At 46.8% G+C, this 16,344-nt stretch overlaps 1 protein-coding gene across 1 annotated transcript in view; it reads right to left on the bottom strand.

Annotated features, from left to right (window-relative positions):
- LOC115114975 (uncharacterized) overlaps window positions 1–15,049 on the bottom strand; it is a 42,653-nt gene extending 27,604 nt beyond the window's left edge. Inside the window, exon 1 of the mRNA XM_065012394.1 lies at window positions 14,657–15,049. Coding sequence (XP_064868466.1) covers window positions 14,657–14,791 — 135 coding nt within the window. The 5' untranslated portion in view covers window positions 14,792–15,049. The remainder of the gene's footprint in view (window positions 1–14,656) is intronic.
- Between the last annotated feature and the right edge of the window lie 1,295 nt (window positions 15,050–16,344).

Raw genomic sequence — 16,344 nt, 5'->3', positions numbered from 1 at the left:
TCTCTCTTCCTCCCCTTCTCTCTTCCTTTCTCTCTTCCTCCCCCTTTCTCTTCTTTCTTCCCCTCTATCTTCCTTTCTCTCTTCCTTTCTCTCTTCCTCCCCTCTATCTTCCTTTCTCTCTTCCTCCCCTTCTATCTTCCTTTCTCTCTTCTCCCCCTTCTATCTTCCTTTCTCTCTTCCTCCTTTCTCTTCTTCCTCTTCCCCTTCCTCTCTCTTCCTCCCTTCTCTCTTCCTTCCTCTATCTCTCTTCCTTTTCTCTTTCCTCCCCTTCTATCTTCCTTTCTCTCTTCCCCCTTCTATCTTCCTTTCTCTCTTCCTCCCCTCTATCTTCCTCTTCCTTTCTCTCTTCCTCCCCCTTCTATCTCTTCCTCTTCTTTCTCTCTTCCTTCTTCCTCCCCCTTTCTCTCTTCCTCCCCTTTCTTCCTTTCTCTCTTCCTCCCCCTTCCTTCTTTCTCTCTTCCTCCCCTTCTATCTTCCTTTCTCTCTCTCTTCCTCCCCTTCTATCTTTCTTTCCTCTTCTCTCTCTTCCTCCCCCTTCTATCTTCCTTTCTCTCTTCCTCCCCCCCTCTTCTATCTTCCCCCTTCTATTCTTCCTCTCTTCCCCCTTCTTCTTCCTTTCTCTCTTCATCTTCCTTTCTCTCTTCCTCCCCCATTTCTCTCTTCCTCCCCCTTCTCTCTTCCTCCCCCTTCTCTCTTCCTTTCTCTCTTCCTCCCCTTCTCTCTTCCTTCCTTCCTCCTCCCCTTCTATCTTCCTTTCTCTCTTCCTCCTCTCTCTTCCTTTCTTCTCTTCCTTTCTCTCTTCCTCCCCTTCTCTTTCTTTCCTTCTCCCCCTTCTATCTCCTTTCTCCTTCCTCCCCTTCTATCTTCCTTTCTCTCTTCCTCCCCTTCTATCTTCCTTTCTCCTTCCTCCCCCTTCTATCTTCCTTTCTCTCTTCCTCCCCCTTCTCTCTTCCTTTCCCCCTCCCCTTCTATCTTCCTCCCTTCTATCTTCCTTTCTCTTCTTCTCTTCCTCCCCTTCTATCTTCCTCTCTTCTCCCCTTCTATCTTCCTTTCTCTCTTCCTCCCCCTTCTTTCTTCCTTTCTCTCTTCCTCCCCCTTCTCTCTTCCTTTCCCCCTCCTCCCCCTTCTATCTTCCTTTCTATCTTCCTCCCCCTTCTATCTTCCTTTCTCTCTTCCTCCCCTTCTCTCTTCCTTTCTCTCTTCCTCCCCTTCTCTCTTCCTTTCTCTCTTCCTCCCTTTCTCTCTTCCTCCCCTTCTATCTTCCTTTCTTCTTCCTCCCCCTTCTCTCTTCTCTCTTCTCCCTTCCTCCCCTTCTATCTTCCTTTTCTTCTTCCTCCCTTCATCTTCCTTTCTCTCTTCCTCCCCCTTCTCTCTTCCTCCCCTTCTATCTTCCTTCTCTTCCTCCCCCTTCTCTCTTCTTTCTCTTCCTCCCCCTTCTCTCTTCCTTTCTCTCTTCCTCCCCCTTCTATCTTCCTTTCTCTCTTCTTCCTTCCTTCTCTCTTCCTTTCTCTCTTCCTCCCCTTCTATCTTCCTTTCTCTCTTCCTCTCTTCCTTTCCTCCTCCCCCTTCTATCTTCCTTTCTCTCTTCCTCCCCTTCTCTTCTTCCCCTTCTCTCTTCCTTTCTCTCTCTCCCCTTCTATCTTCTTTCTCTCTTCCTCCCCTTCTATCTTCCTTTCTCTCTTCCTCCCCTTCTATCTTCCTCTCTCTCTTCCTCCCCTTCTATCTTCCTTTCTCTCTTCCTCCCCTTCTTTCTTCCTTTCTCTCTTCCTCCCCTTCTCTCTTCCTTTCCCCCTCCCCCCTTCTATCTTCCATTCTCTTCCTCCCCCTTCTATCTTCCTTTCTCTCTTCCTCCCCTTCTATCTTCTTTCTCTCTTCTCCCTTCCTTCCTTTCCTCTTCTCCTCTTCTTTCTTCCTTTTCTCTTCCTCCCCTCTCTTCCTTTCTCTTCCTCCCCCTTCTATCTTCCTTTCTCTCTTCTCTCTTCCTTTCCTCCTTCTATCTTCCTTTCTCTCTTCCTCTTCCTTTCTCTCTTCCTCCCCTTTTTCTCTTCCTCTCTCTCTTCCTCCCCCTTCTATCTTCCTTTCTCTCTTCCTCCCCTTCCCCTTCTCTCTTCCTTTCTCTCTTCTTTCCCCCTTCCTCCCTTCTATCTTCCTTTCTCTCTTCCTCCCCTTCTCTTCCTTTCTCTCTTCCTCTCCCCTTCTCTCTTCCTCCCCTTCTATCTTCCTTCTCTCTTCCCCTTCTCTCTTCCTCCCCCTTCTTCTTCCTCCTTCCTCCCCTTCTATCTTCTTCTCTCTTCTTTATCTCTTCCTCCCCTTCTATCTTCCTTTCTCTCTTCCTCCCCTTCTATCTTCTGTCTCTCTTCCTCCCCTCTATCTTCCTTTCTCTCTTCCTCCCCTTCTTCTTCCTCTTCTATCTTTCTCTCTTCCTCCCCCCTATCTTCCCTTCTTCTTCCTTTCTCTCTTCCTCCCCTTCTATCTTCCTTCTCTTCCTCCCCTCTATCTTCCTTTATCCTTCTATCTTCTCTCTTCCATCTTCCTTTCCCCTCCTCCCCTTCTATCTTCCTTTCTCTCTTCCTCCCCTTCTATCTTCCTTTCTTCTTCCCCCCTTCTCTCTTCCTCCCCTTCTCTTCCTTCTTCCTCCCCTTCCTTCCTTTCTCTCTTCCTCTTCTCTTTCTCTCTTCCTCCCCCTTCTATCTTCCCTTTCTCTTTCTCTCCTCCTTCTATCCTTTCTCTTCCCCCTTCTATCTTCCTTTCTCTCTTCCTCCCCCTTCTCTCTTCCTTTCTCTCTTCCTCCCCCTTCTCTCTTCTCTCCTTCCCCCTTCTATCTTCCTTCTCTCTCTTCCTCCCCTTCTATCTTCCTTTTCTCTTCCTCCCCTTCTATCTTCCTGTCTCTCTTCCTCTTCTATCTTTTTCTCTCTTCCTCCCCCTTCTCTCTTCCTCCCCCTTCTCTCTTCCTCCCCTTCTATCTTCCTTTCTCTCTTCCTCCCCTTCTATCTTCCTTTCTCTCTTCCTCCCCCTTCTATCTTTTCTCTTCCTCCCCTCTCTTTTTCTTCTATCTCCCTTTCTCTTCCCCTTCTATCTTCCTTTCTCTTCCTCCCCTTCTATCTTCCTTTCTCTCTTCCCTTCTTCTTCCTTTCTCTCTTCCTCCCCTTCTATCTTCCTTTCTCTCTTCCTCCCCTTCCCCTTTCTCTCTTCCTTTCTTCTCTTCCTCCCCCTTCTATCTTCCTTTCTCTCTTCCTCCCCTCTCTCTTCTTCTATCTTCCTTTCTCTCTTCCTCCCCCTTCTCTCTTCTCCCCTTCTTTCCTTTCTCTTCCTCCCCCTTCTATCTTCTTTTCTCTCTTCCTCCTTCCTCCCCCTTCTATCTTCCTTTCTCTCTTCCTCCCCTTCTATCTCTTCTCTCTTCCCCCCTTCTATCTTCCTTTCTCTCTTCCTCCCCTTCTATCTTCCCTTCTATCTTCTTTCTCTTCCTCCCCCTTCTATCTTCTTTCTCTCTTCCTCCCCTTCTCTTCCTTTCCTCCCCTTCTATCTTCCTTTCTCTCTTCCTCCCCTTCTATCTTCCTTCTCTCTTCCTCCCCTTCTATCTTCCTGTCTCTCCTCCCCCCTTCTCTCTTCCTTTCCCCCTCCTCCCCTTCTATCTTCCTTTCTCTCTTCCTTTTCTCTTTCTCCCCCTTCTATCTTCCTTTCTCTCTTCCTCCCCTTCTATCTTCCTTTCTCTCTTCCTCCCTTCTATCTTCCTTTCTCTCTTCCTCCCCCTTCTATCTTCCTTTCTCTCTTCTCCCCTTCCTTCCCCTTCTCTCTTCCTTTCTCTCTTCCCCCTTCTATCTTACTGTCTCTCTTCCTCCCCTTCTATATTCCTTTCTCTCTTCCTCCCTATCCTTTCCCCTCCTCCCCTTCTATCTTCCTTTCTCTCTTCCTCCCCCTATCTTCCTTTCTCTCTTCCTCCCCTTCTATCTTCCTTTCTCTCTTCCTCCCCTTCTCTCTTCCTTTCTCTTCCTCCCCCTCTCTTCCTTTCTCTCTTCCTCCCCTTCTCCCCTTCTCTCTTCCTCCCCTTCTCTCTTCCTTCCCTTCTTCTTTCTTTCTCTCTTCTCCCCTTCCTTCCTTTCTCTCTTCCTCCCCTTCTATCTTCCTTCTCTCTTCCTCCCCTTCTCTCTCCCTTCTCTCTTCCTCCCCTTCTATCTTCCTTTCTCTCTTCCTCCCCCTTCTCTCTTCCTTTCTCTCTTCCTCCCCCTTCTCTCTTCCTTCCCCCTCCTCCCCCTTCTATCTTCCTTTCTCTCTTCCTCCCCCTTCCTTCTCTCTCTTCCTCCCCCTTCTATCTTCCTTCTCTCTTCCTCCCCTTCTATCTTCCTTTCTCTCTTCCTCCCCTCCCTCTTCCCTCTTCCTTTCTCCCTTCCTCCCCTTCTATCCTTTCTCTCTTCCTCCCCCCTTCTATCTTCCCCTTTCTCTCTTCCTCCCCCTTCTATCTTTCTCTCTTCCTCCCCCTTCTTCTCCCCTTCTCTCTTCCTCCCCCTTCTCTCTTCCTTTCTCTCTTCCTCCCCTTTCTCTCTTCCCCTCCTCCCCTTCTATCTTCCTTTCTCTCTTCCTCCCCTTCTATCTTCCTTTCTCTCTTCCTCCCCTTCCTTCTTTCTATCTTCCTTCTCTCCCTCTCTTCCTCCCCCTTTCTCTCTTCCTTCTCTCTCCTTTCCTCCTCCCCTTCTATCTTCCTCTTCCTCCCCCTTCCTTCCTTTCTCTTCCTCCCCCTTATCTTCTTCCTTTCTCTTCCTCCCCTTCTCTTCCTTTCTCTCTTCCTCCCCTTCTCTTCTTCCTTCTCTCTTCCTCCTTTCTCTTCCTCTCTCCTCCCCTTCTATCTTCCTTTCTCTCTTCCTCCCTTCTCTCTTCCTTTTCCCCCCTCTTCCTTTCCCCTTCCTTCTATCTTCCTTTCTCTCTTCCTCCTTCCTTCTCTTCTTCTTTCTTCCTTTCCTCCCCCTTTCTCTCTTCCTCCCCTTCTATCTTCCTTCTTCTCTCTTCCTCTTCCCTTCTCTCTTCCTTCTTCCTCCCCTTCTATCTTCCTTTCTCTCTTCCTCCCCTTCTATCTTCCTTTCTCTCTTCCTCTTCCTTCCTTCTCCTCCCCCTTCTATCTTCCCTTCTCTCTTCCTCCCCTTCTATCTTCCTTCTCTTCCTCCCCTTCTATCTCCTTCTTCTCTTCCCCCTCTTCTATCTTCCTTTCTCTCTTCCTCCCCTTCTATCTTCCTTTCTCTCTTCCTCCCCCTTCTATCTTCCTTTCTCTCTTCCTCCCCTCTTCTATCTCTTCCTTTCTCTCTTCCTCCCCTTCTATCTTCCTTTTCCTCCTCCCCCTTCTCTCTTCCTCTTCCTCCCCTCTCTTCTTTCTCTCTTTCCTTTCTTTCTCTTCCTCCCTATCTTCTATCTTCTTCTATCTTCCTTTCTCTCTTCCTCCCCTTCTCTTCTCCCCTTCTATCTTCCTTTTCTCTTCCTCCCCTTTCCTTCTCCCCCTCTTCCCCCTTCTATCTTCCTTTCTCTCTTCCTTTCTCTTCCTCCCCCTTCTATCTTCCTTTCTCTCTTCCTCCCCTTCTATCTTCCTTTCTCTCTTCCTCCCCCTTCTATCTTCCTTTCTCTCTTCCTCCCCTTCCCCCTCTCTTCCTTTTCTCTTCTTCTTTCTCTCTTCTCCCCCTTCTCTCCTTCTCTCCCCTTCTATCTTCCTCTCTTCCTTCTATCTTCCTCCCCCTTCTCTCTTCCTTTCCTCTTCCCCTTCTATCTTCCCTTCTCTCTTCTTCTTTTCCTTTCTCTCTTCCTCCCCCCTTCTCTTCCTTTTCCTCCTCTATCTTCCCTTCTATCTTCTTCCTCTTTCCTCCCCTTCTATCTTCTTCTTTCTCTCTTCCTTTCTCTTCCTTTTCTCTTCCTCCCCTTCTATCTTCTTTCTTCTTCCTCCCCCTTCTCTCTTCCTTTCTCTCTTCCTCCCCCTTCTCTCTTCCTTTCTCTCTTCCTCTCTCTTCTCCCCTTCTCTCTTCCTTTCTCTCTTCCTCCCCTTCTCTCTTCCTCCCCCTTTCTCTTCCTCCCCCTTCTATCTTCCTTTCTCTCTTCCTCCCCTTCTATCTTCCTTCTCTCTTCCTCCCCCTTCTTCTCCTTTCTCTCCTCCCCCTTCTATCTTCCTTTCTCTCTTCCTCCCCCTTCTCTCTTCCTTTCTCTCTTCCTCCCCTTCTCTCTTCCTTTTCCTCCCCCCTTCTATCTTCCTTTCTCTCTTCCTTTCTCCTCCCCCTTCTATCTTCCTTTTCTCTTTCCTCCTCCCCCTTCTATCTTCCTTTCTCTCTTCCTCCCCCTCTATCTTCCTTTCTCTCTTCCTCCCCCTTCTCTCTTCCTCTTCTCTCTTCCTTTCTCTTCCTCCCCTTCTCCTCCCTTCCTTTCCTCTTCCTCCCCCTTCTATCTTCCTTTCTCTCTTCCTCCCCCTTCTATCTTCCTTCTCTCTTCTCCCCTTCTATCTTCCTTTCTCTCTTCCTCCCCCCTTCTCCTTCTCTCTTCCTCCCCCCTCTCTCTACCTCCCCTTCTATCTTCCTTTCTCTCTTCCTCCCCTTCTCTCTTCCTCCCCTTTCTCTTCTTTCTCTCTCCCCCTTCTATCTTCCTTTCTCTCTTCCTCCCCCCCTTCTCCTCTTCCTTTCTTCTATCTTCCTCCCCCTTCTATCTTCCTTTCTCTCTTCCTCCCCTTCTATCTTCTTCTCTTCCCCCTTCTCTCTCCCCTTCTCTCTTTCCCCTCCCCTTCTCTTCCTCTTCCCCTTCTATCTTCCTTCTCTCTTCCTCCCCTTCTATCTTCCTTTCTCTCTTCCTCCCCCTTCTCTCTTCTTTCTCTTCCTCCCCTTCTATCTTCTTTCTTCCTCCTCCCCTTCTATCTTCCTTTCTCTCTTCCTTTCTATCCCCTTCTTCTTCCTCTCCCCTTCTATCTTCCTTTCTCTCTTCCTCCCCTTCTCTCTTCCTTTCTCTCTTCCTCCCCTTCTCTTCCTTTCTCTCTTCCCCCTTCTCTCTTCCTCCCCCTTCTCTCTTTCCCCCTATCTTCCCCTTCTATCTTCCTTTCTCTCTTTCCCCCTTATCTTCCTTTTCCCCTCCTCCCCTTCTATCTTCCTTTCTCTCTTCCTCCCCTTCTATCTTCTCTCTCTTCTCCCTTCTCTCTTCCCTTTCTCTCTTCCTCCCCCCTTCTCTTCCTTTCTCTTCCTCCCCCTTCCTCTTCCTTTCTCTCTCCTCCCCTTCTTCTTCCTCTTCCTCCCCTTCTCTCTTCCTTTCTCCTTCTCTCTTCCTTCCTCCCCCTTCTATCTTCCTTTCTCCTCCCCCTATCTTCCTCTTCCTTTCTCTCTTTCTCTCTTCCTCCCCTTCTATCTTCCTTTCTCTCTTCCCCCTCCCTTTATCTTCTTTCTCTCTTTCCCCCTTCCTTTCTCTCCCCTCTATCTTCCTTCTCTCTTCCTCCCCTCTATCTTCTTTCTCCTTTCTATCTTCCTTTCTCTCTTTCTTTTCTCTTTCTTCCTCCCCTTCTATCTTCCTTTCTCTCTTCCTCCCCTTCTATCTTCCTTTCTCTCTTCCTCTCTTCCTTCTTCTCTCTTCCTCCCCTTCTCTCTTCCTCCCCTTCTCCTCCCCTCTCTTCCTCCCCCTTCTATCTTCCTTTCTCTCTTCCTCCCCTTCTATCTTCTTCTCTTCCTCCCCTTCTCTCTTCCTCCCCCCTTCTATCTTCCTTTCTCTCTTTCCCCCTTCTATCCCTTCTCTCTTCCTCCCCCTTTCTCTTCTTCCTCCCCCTTCTCTCTTCCTTTTCCTTTCTTCCTCCTTTTCCTTCCTCCCCTTCTATCTTCCTTTCTCTCTTCCTCCCCTTCTATCTTTCTTTCTCTTCTTCTCCCCTTCTATCTTCCTTTTCTCTTCCTCCCCTTCTATCTTCCTTTCTCTCTTCCTCTCTCTTCTCCCTTCTATCTTCCTTTTCTCTTCCTCCTCCCCTTTCTTCTTCCTTTTCTCTCTTCCTCCCCCTCTATCTTCCTTTTCTTCTCTTCTTCTTCTTCCTTTCTCTCTTCCTCCCCTTCTATCTTCCTTTCTCTCTTCCTCCCCTTCTCTCTTCCTCTTCCTTCTCTCTTCCTTTCCCCTCCTCCCCCTCTATCTTCCTTTCTCTCTTCCTCCCCTTCTATCTTCCTTTTCTCTTCCTCCCCTTCTATCTTCCTTTCTCTTCCTCTTCCTTCCTCTTCCTTTCTCTCTTCCTCTTCTATCTTTCTCTTCCTCCCCCTCTTCTCTTCCTTTCCCCTTCCTCCCCTTCTATCTTCTTCCTTTCTCTCTTCCTCCCCTTCTATCTTCCTTTCCTCTTCCTCCCCCTTCTTCTATCTTCCTTTCTCTCTTCCCCCTTCTATCTTCCTTTCTCTCTTCCTCCCCTTCTATCTTCCTTTCTCTCTTCCTCCCCCTTCTCTCTTCCTTTCTCTCTTCCTCCCCTTCTATCTTCCTTTCTCTCTTCCTCCCCTTCTATCTTCCTTTTCTCTTCCTCCCCTTCTATCTTCCTTTCTCTCTTCCTCCCCCTTCTCTCTTCCTTTCTCTCTTCCCTTCTATCTTCCTTTCTCTCTTCCTTTCTCTCTTCCTCCTTCTATCTTCCTTTCTCTCTTCCTCCCCCTTCTATCTTCCTTTCTCTCTTCCTCCCCTTCTATCTTCCTTTCTCTCTTCTCTTCCCCCTCTTCCTTTCTCTCTTCCTCCCCCTTCTATCTTTCTCTTCCTCCCCTTCTATCTTCCTTTCTCTCTTCCTCCCCCTTCCTCTTCTTTCTCTCTTCCTCCTTTCTCCTCTTCTTCCTCCCCTATCTTCCTTTCCTCTTCCTCCCTCCTCTCTTCCTTTCTCTCTTCCTCCCCTTCTCTCTTCCTTTCTCTCTTCCTCCTTCTTCTTCCTTTCTCTCTTCCTCTTCTCTCTTTTCCCCCTTCTCTCTTCCTCCCCTTCTATCTTCCTTTCTCTCTTCCTCCCCTTCTATCTTCCTTTTCTCTTCCTTTCTCTCTTCCTCCCCTTCTATCTTTCCTCTTCCTTTCTTCCCTCCCCTTCTATCTTCCTTTCTCTCTTCCTCCCCCTCTCTCTTCCTCCCCTTCTCTTCCTTTTCTCTCCTCCCCTTCTCTTCTTCCTTCCTTTCTCTCTTCCCCTTTCTTCTCTCTTCCTCTCTTCCTCCCCTTCTATCTTCCTTCTCTCTTCCTTTCTATCTTCTTCCCCCCTTCTATCTTCCTTTCTCTCTTCCTCCCCTTCTATCTTCCTTTCTCTCTTCCTTCCTTTCTCTCTCCTCCTATCTTCCTTTCTCTCTTCCTCCCCCTTCTCTCTTCCTTTCTCTCTTCCTCCCCTTCTCTCTTCCTTTCTCCTCCTCCCCTTCTATCTTCCTTTCTCTCTTCCTCCCCTTCTATCTTCCTTTCTCTCTTCCTCCCCCTTCTCTCTTCCTTTCTCTCTTCCTCCCCTTCTCTCTTCCTTTCTCTCTTCCTCCCCTTCTATCTTCCTTTCTCTCTTCCTCCCCTTCTATCTTCCTTTCTCTCTTCCTCCCCTTCTCTCTTCCTCCCCTTCTATCTTCCTTTTCTCTCCTCTCCCTTCTCTCTTCCTTTCCCTTCCTCCCCCTTCTATCTTCCTTTCTCTCTTCCTCCCCTTCTATCTTCCTTTCTCTCTTCCTCCCCCTTCTCTCTTCCTTTCTCTCTTCCTCCCTTTCTCTCTTCCTCCCCTTCTCTCTCTTTCTTCCCCCTTCTATCTTCCTTTCTCTCTTCCTCCCCTTCTATCTTCCTTCTTCCCTTTCTCTCCCCTTCTATCTTCCTTTCTCTCTTCCTCCCCTTCTATCTTCCTTTCTCTCTTCTCCTCCCCCTCTTCCTCTTCCCCCTTCTATCTTCCTTCTCTTCCTTTCTCTCTTCCTCCCCTTCTATCTTCCTTTCCTCTTCTCTCTTCTCTCTTCCCTCCCCTTCCTCCCCTTCTCTCTTTCCTTTCTCTCTTCCTCCCCCTTCTATCTTCTTCTCTCTTCCTCCCCTTCTATCTTCCTCTTCTTCCTCCCCTTCTTTCTCCTTCCTCCCCCTTCTATCTTCCTTTTCTCTTCCTCCTTCCTTTCTCTCTTCCTTTCTCTCTTCCTCCCCCTTCTATCTTCCTTTTCTCTCTTCCCCCCTTCTATCTTCCTTTCTCTCTTCCTCCCCTTCTATCTTCCTTTCTCTCTTCCTCCCCTTCTATCTTCCTTTCTCCCTCCTCCCCTTCTATCTTCCTTTTCTCTTCCTCCCCTTTATCTCTTCTCTCCCCTTCTATCTTCTTTCTTTCTCTCTTCCTCCCCTTCTATCTTCCTTCTCTCTTCCTCCCCCTTCTCTTCCTCCCCCTCCCCCCTTCTCTCTTCCTTTCCCCCTCCTCCCCTTCTATCATCTTTTCTCTTCCTCCCCTTCTCTCTTCCTCCCCCTTCTCTCTTCCTCTCTCCCCCTTCTTTCTTTCTCTCTTCCTCCCCCTTCTATCTCCTTTCTCTCTTCCTCCCCTTCTATCTTCCTTTCTCTCTTCCTCCCCTTCTATCTTCCTTTCTCTCTCCTCCCCTTCTTTCTTCCTTTCTCTCTTCCTCCCCCTTCTCTCTTCCTTTCCCCCTCCTCCCCCTTCTATCTTCCTTTCTATCTTCCTCCCCTTCTATCTTCCTTTCTCTCTTCCTCCCCCTTCTATCTTCCTTTCTCTCTTCCTCCCCTTCTATCTTCCTTTCTCTCTTTCCCCTTCTCTTCCTCCTTCTTCTCTCTTCCTTTCCTCCTCCTCCCCTTCTATCTTCCTTTCTCTCTTCTTCTTCCTCCCCTTCTATCTTCCTTTCTCTCTTCCTCCCCCTTCTCTCTTCCTCTCTCCTTTTTCTCTTCCTCCCTTCTCTCTTCCTCCCCTTCTATCTTCCTTTCTCTTCCTCTCTCTTCCTTTCTCTCTTCCTCCCCTTCTCTCTTCCTTTCCCCCTCCTCCCCTTCTATCTTCCTTTCTCTCTTCCTTCCCTTCCATCTTCCTTTCTCTCTTCCTCCCCCTTCTCTCTTCCTCCCCCTTCTATCTTCCTCCCTGTCTCTCTTCCTCCCCCCTTCTCTCTTCCTTTCTCTCTTCCTCCCCTTCTCTCTTCCTTTCCCCTCCTCCCCCTTCTATCTTCCTTTCTCTCTTTTTATCTCTTCCTCCCCCTTCTATCTTCCTTTCTCTCTTCCTCCCCTTCTATCTTCCTTTCTCTCTTCCTCCCCTTCTATCTTCCTCTTCTCTCTTCCTCCCCCTTTCTCTTCCTCCCCCTTCTATCTTCCTTTCTCTCTTCCTCCCCTTCTATCTTCCCTTCTCTCTTCCTTTCTCTCTTCCTCCCCTTCTATCTTCCTGTCTCTCTTCCTCCCCTTCTATCTTCCTTTATCTCTTCCTCCCCCTTCTATCTTCCTTTCTCTCTTCCATCTTCCTTTCCCCCTCCTCCCCTTCTATCTTCCTTTCTCTTCCTCCCCTTCCTCCTTTCTTCTTCTATCTTCCTTCTTCTTCCCCCTTCTATCTTCCCTCTCTCTTCCTCCCCTTCTCTCTTCCTTTCCCCCCTCCTTCTATCTTCCTTCTATCTTCCTTTCTCTCTTCCTTTCTCTCTTCTCCCCCTTCTATCTTCCTTTCTCTCTTCCTCCCCTTCTATCTTCCTGTCTCTCTTCCTCCCCCTCTATCTTCCTTTCTCTCTTCCTCCCCCCTTCTCTCTTCCTCCCCTTCTATCTTCCTTTTCTCTAATTCCCTTCTATCTTCCCTTCTCTCTTCCTTTCTCTCTTCCTCCCCTTCTATCTTACTTTCTCTCTTCCTCCCCTTCTATATTCCTTTCTCTCTTCCTCCCCTTCTATCTTCCTTTCTCTCTTCCTCCCCTTCTATCTTCCTTTCTCTCTTCCTCCCCTTCTTCTTCTTCTTCCTTTCTCTCTTCCTCCCCTTCTATCTTCCTTTCTCTCTTCCTCCCCCTTCTATCTTCCTTTCTCTCTTCCTCCCCTTCTATCTTCCTTTCTCTCTTCCTCCCCTTCTATCTTTCTTTCTCTCTTCCTCCCCCTTCTATCTTCCTTTCCCTTTTCTCTCTTCCTCCCCTTCTATCTTCCTTTCTCTCTTCCTCCCCTTCTTCTTCCTTTCTCTCTTCCTCCCCTTCTCTCTTCCTTTCCCTTCCTCCCCCTTCTATCTTCCTTTCTCTCTTCCTCCCCTTCTATATTCCTTTCTCTCTTCCTCACCCTTCTCTCTTCCTTTCTCTCTTCCTCCCCCTTCTCTCTTCCTTTCCCCCTCCTCCCCCTTCTATCTTCCTTTCTCTCTTCCTCCCCTTCTATCTTCCTTCTCTCTTCCTCCCCTCTATCTTCCTTTCTCTCTTCCTCCCCTTCTATCTTCCTTTCTCTCTTCCTCCCTTCTATCTTCCTTTCTCTCTTCCTCCCTTCTATCTTCCTGTCTCTCTTCCTCCCCCTCTATCTTCCTGTCTCTCTTCCTCCCCCTCTATCTTCCTTTCTCTCTTCCTCCCCTTCTATCTTCCTTTCTATCTTCCTCCCCTTCTATCTTCCTTTCTCTCTTCCTCCCCTTCTATCTTCCTTTCTCTCTTCCTCCCCTTCTATCTTCCTGTCTCTCTTCCTCCCCCTCTATCTTCCCCCTTTCTCTCTTCCTCCCCTTCTCTCTTCCTTTCTCTCTTCCTCCCCCCTTCTCTCTTCCTCCCCTTCTATCTTCCTTTCTTCTTCCTCCCCTTCTATCTTCCTTTCCCCCTCCTCCCCTTCTATCTTCCTTTCTCTCTTCCTCCCCTTCTATCTTCCTTTCTCTCTTCCTCCCCTTCTCTCTTCCTTTCTCTCTTCCTCCCCTTCTCTCTTTCTTTCTCTCTTCCTCCCCTTCTATCTCCTTTCTCTCTTCCCCCTTCTATCTTCCTTTCTCTTCCTCCCCTTCTATCTTCCTTTCTCTCCCCCCCTTCTCTCTTCCCCTTCTATCTTCCTTTTCTCTTCCTCCCCTCTCTCTTCCTCCCCCTTCTATCTTCCTTTCTCTCTTCCTCCCCTTCTCTCTTCCTTTCTCTCTTCCTTTCCCCTCCTCCCCTTCTATCTCCTTTCTCTCTTCCTCCCCTTCTATCTTCCTTTCTCTCTTCCTCCCCCTTCTATCTTCCTTTCTCTCTTCCTCCCCCTTCTTCTTCCTTTTCTCTTCCTCCCCCTTCTCTCTTCTCCTTTCTCTTCCTCCCCTTTCTCTCTTCCTCCCCTTTCTCTCTTCCTCCCCCTTCTATCTTCCTTTCTCTCTTCCTCCCCCTTCTCTCTTCCTTTCTCTCTTCCTCCCCTTCTCTCTTCTTCCTTTCCCCCCCTCCCCTTCTCTCTTCCTTTCTCTCTTCCTCCCCTCTCTTCCTTTCCCCTCCTCCCCCTTCTATCTTCCTTTCGCTCTTCTCTTTTCTCTCTTCCTCCCCTTCTATCTTCCTTTCTCTCTTCCTCCCCTTCTATCTTCCTGTCTCTCTTCCTCCCCCTCTATCTTCCTTTCTCTCTTCCTCCTCCTCTGTCTTCCTCCCCCTCTATCTTCCTTTCTCTCTTCCTCCTCCTCTGTCTTCCTCCCCCTCTATCTTCCTTTCTCTCTTCCTCCCCCTTCTATCTTCCTGTCTCTCTTCCTCTTCCTATATCTTTCTTCCTTTATTCTTTTACCTGATACTCCATCAATCGAGAAAGATTGGTCAGACATCTGTTTTACATGTCTGAACAGTTTTCTTTAAGAGTTGCTAAAGAAAAGGCATGGATGAACACCTTCTGTGTCTTTCAGAATCAGAGCTCGTTTATAGATCAGTGTATTTCTTGGATGTGCATGTCAAACCTGTATGATCACATGATCTCCTGACATTCATTTTCATTTCCATATAAAAAATATTTTAAAAAATCTTCCCCAAAAGTGATAAATTAGGCTACATCATTTCAACAGTTTTATTCCCAAACATAGAAGCAAGACAGAAATGGTGTGTTTCTTTCACTGCCAGAAATGGTAAATGTACCTTGTGAAATTGGTTATGAGCAGTGGTGTAAAGTAACTAAGCAAAAACAATGTTTTGGTTAAAGTGCAGACAGTCAACTTGAGTGAGAAAGATGCACAAATATCATGATTCATTCAGGATTATCCGTAACCATAGTAACATCCACAATGTGTTTAGAAACATGTTATATTCTTATTTCAATAAAAGTGACTCCAAAATGACACAATACATTTTTTTTCCATTTCCCCTGTTAAAAAAAATATGTACTTTTTACTCGCTTTACATTTTCCTTGACACCCAAAAACACTCATTTCGAATGCTTAGCAGGACAGGAAAATGGTCGGATCGGGAACAAGCGGTCATCACTACTGCCTCTGATCAGACGGACTCCCTAGACGCAAATGCTTCGTTTGTAAATTATGTCTGACTGTTGGAGTGTGCCGCTGGCTATTCATAAGTTTAAAAAAATTGTGCTGTCTGGTTTAAAAAGTCATTTGAAATGATACATAGCATTTACTTGTACTTTTGATACTTCGGTATATTTAAAACCAAATACTTTTAGGACTTTTACTCAAATATTATTTTACTGGATTACTTCACTTGAGTCGTTTACTATGTTTACTTTGACTTAAGTACGACAATTGGGTACTTTTTCCACCACTGGTTATGAGTGTTATAGTATTAAAGGCACTGGCAGGTTTGGCATGTACTTTGTAGACTATTTATTGACTATTTATTGCAAATCAAGCTATTCACTCATGGGAACCTACCTCCCCTGTCCATTTCGAGTCTGGGGGCATGTATCCCGGTACTGTACAGCGCACAGTCCCGCCATAATACGTCGATTCCGCGCTGTGGCAGACGGCACTGCTGAGTAGCAGCAGGAGCAGCATACCAAGGTCCATGATGTCTTTCTCTTAGCCTATCTGTCTGTCTGTCTGTCTAATCATCTCCTTCAAGTTCCTCGTTCCTATTCATTTATATGGTGGAGGCGTGGAGTAATTCAATGACTGGAATAACCGGGTTTGTGATGCACTTCAAAGTATTTGGAGAAAAAAAAAGTTGCATTGTTTGATCTTTTGATCTTCTTTTGAGTTGGCTCGTCGTTCAATACGGCGCTGGTTGCTCGGTGTCATGATTGGGCCTTCTGTCGCATTTAAGTACTAGTCGGAACTAGGAAACTCGGAACTTTCCGATTTGCTAACTGGTTGTAGTTATACACTTGCCGCGATCAACCAGTTAACAAGTCGGACATTTCCGGGTTTCCTAGCATGTGAAAGCGGCTTTAAATCGAAGAGCGGAGTACTCAGTGTTTTCACATTCAAAAGTTTTTGCTCTTATAAAAACTTATATAGGCCTATCCCAAGGAAAACTACTTTGAAAATTGTAACATGTGTCACATGTTTCTGAATGATTTATCATGCTGTTTTGTTGACATTATGGCCCGGTGATGCTCGATTTGAACTGGGCTTACCTTCCTCACCGCTTTTGCCCGGTGAAGTAACAGGCCAACGCCCGATTGAAACGCTATTAGCGCGCACCACCGCTAACTAGCTAGCCATTTCACATCTGTTACATGAGCTGACAAGTAAAAAATCTGTTGTTCTGCCCCTGAATAAAGCAGTCAAAGAACCCTTTGGGGTTCATTTTTTAACTACACTCCATTTTAATAATATAATGCATAACAATAACAACAATATTTTAGTTGCCAGTGCTTATTATGATTTTAGTGGCAAAGCAGAATATATATATATATATATTTAAATTAAGTAAACTCCCAGTAGAGTCAAGTCTTGGTATTTGTTCTTAAATGACTTGCCTAGTTACATAAAATGTAAAAAAAAAAATATTCACCACAAAAACCAAGGTATGAATAGTGTCGTGTGGATGTTAAAAAAAAAGAAAATCTGTACAATGACTCTCTTTGGGATATAACAGGAAACCTGTTCAATCACCATGTACTGCAAAACCCTTCTGGCTGTGGATACGGAGAACATCAACACATGTACATCAACACACCATTGGACTTGGCTCTGCTGGGAGTTTACCTCATATTTAGAAAAATATATATATTCTGCTTTGCCACTAAAATCATAAGAAACACTGACAACTAAAATATTGTTATTGTTATTCATTTTATTATTAATAATAACAGCGGGGGCGTGGAGTTAAAAATGAATCCCAAAAGGTTTTTTGAGGGGCTCCCGAGTGGCGCAGCGGTCTAAGGCACTGTGTCTAAGGCACTGTTTGATTCCAGGCTGTATCACAACTGGCCATGAATGGGAGTCCCATAGGGTGGCGCACAATTGGCCCAGCGGCGTCTGGGTTAGGGTTTGGCTGGGATAGGCCATCATTGTAAATAAGAATTGTTCTTAACTGACTTGCCTAATTAAATAAAAACATATATTTTTAAATCCATTAAAGGGGTTCTTCAAATAACTTATAGGTGTTCCCCCAC

Source organism: Oncorhynchus nerka, linkage group LG27 (assembly GCF_034236695.1).
Source record: "Oncorhynchus nerka isolate Pitt River linkage group LG27, Oner_Uvic_2.0, whole genome shotgun sequence".
NCBI lineage: Eukaryota > Metazoa > Chordata > Actinopteri > Salmoniformes > Salmonidae > Oncorhynchus > Oncorhynchus nerka.
Note: the sequence above shows the minus strand (reverse complement) of the source record. Positions and strands in the feature narration are given on the sequence as shown.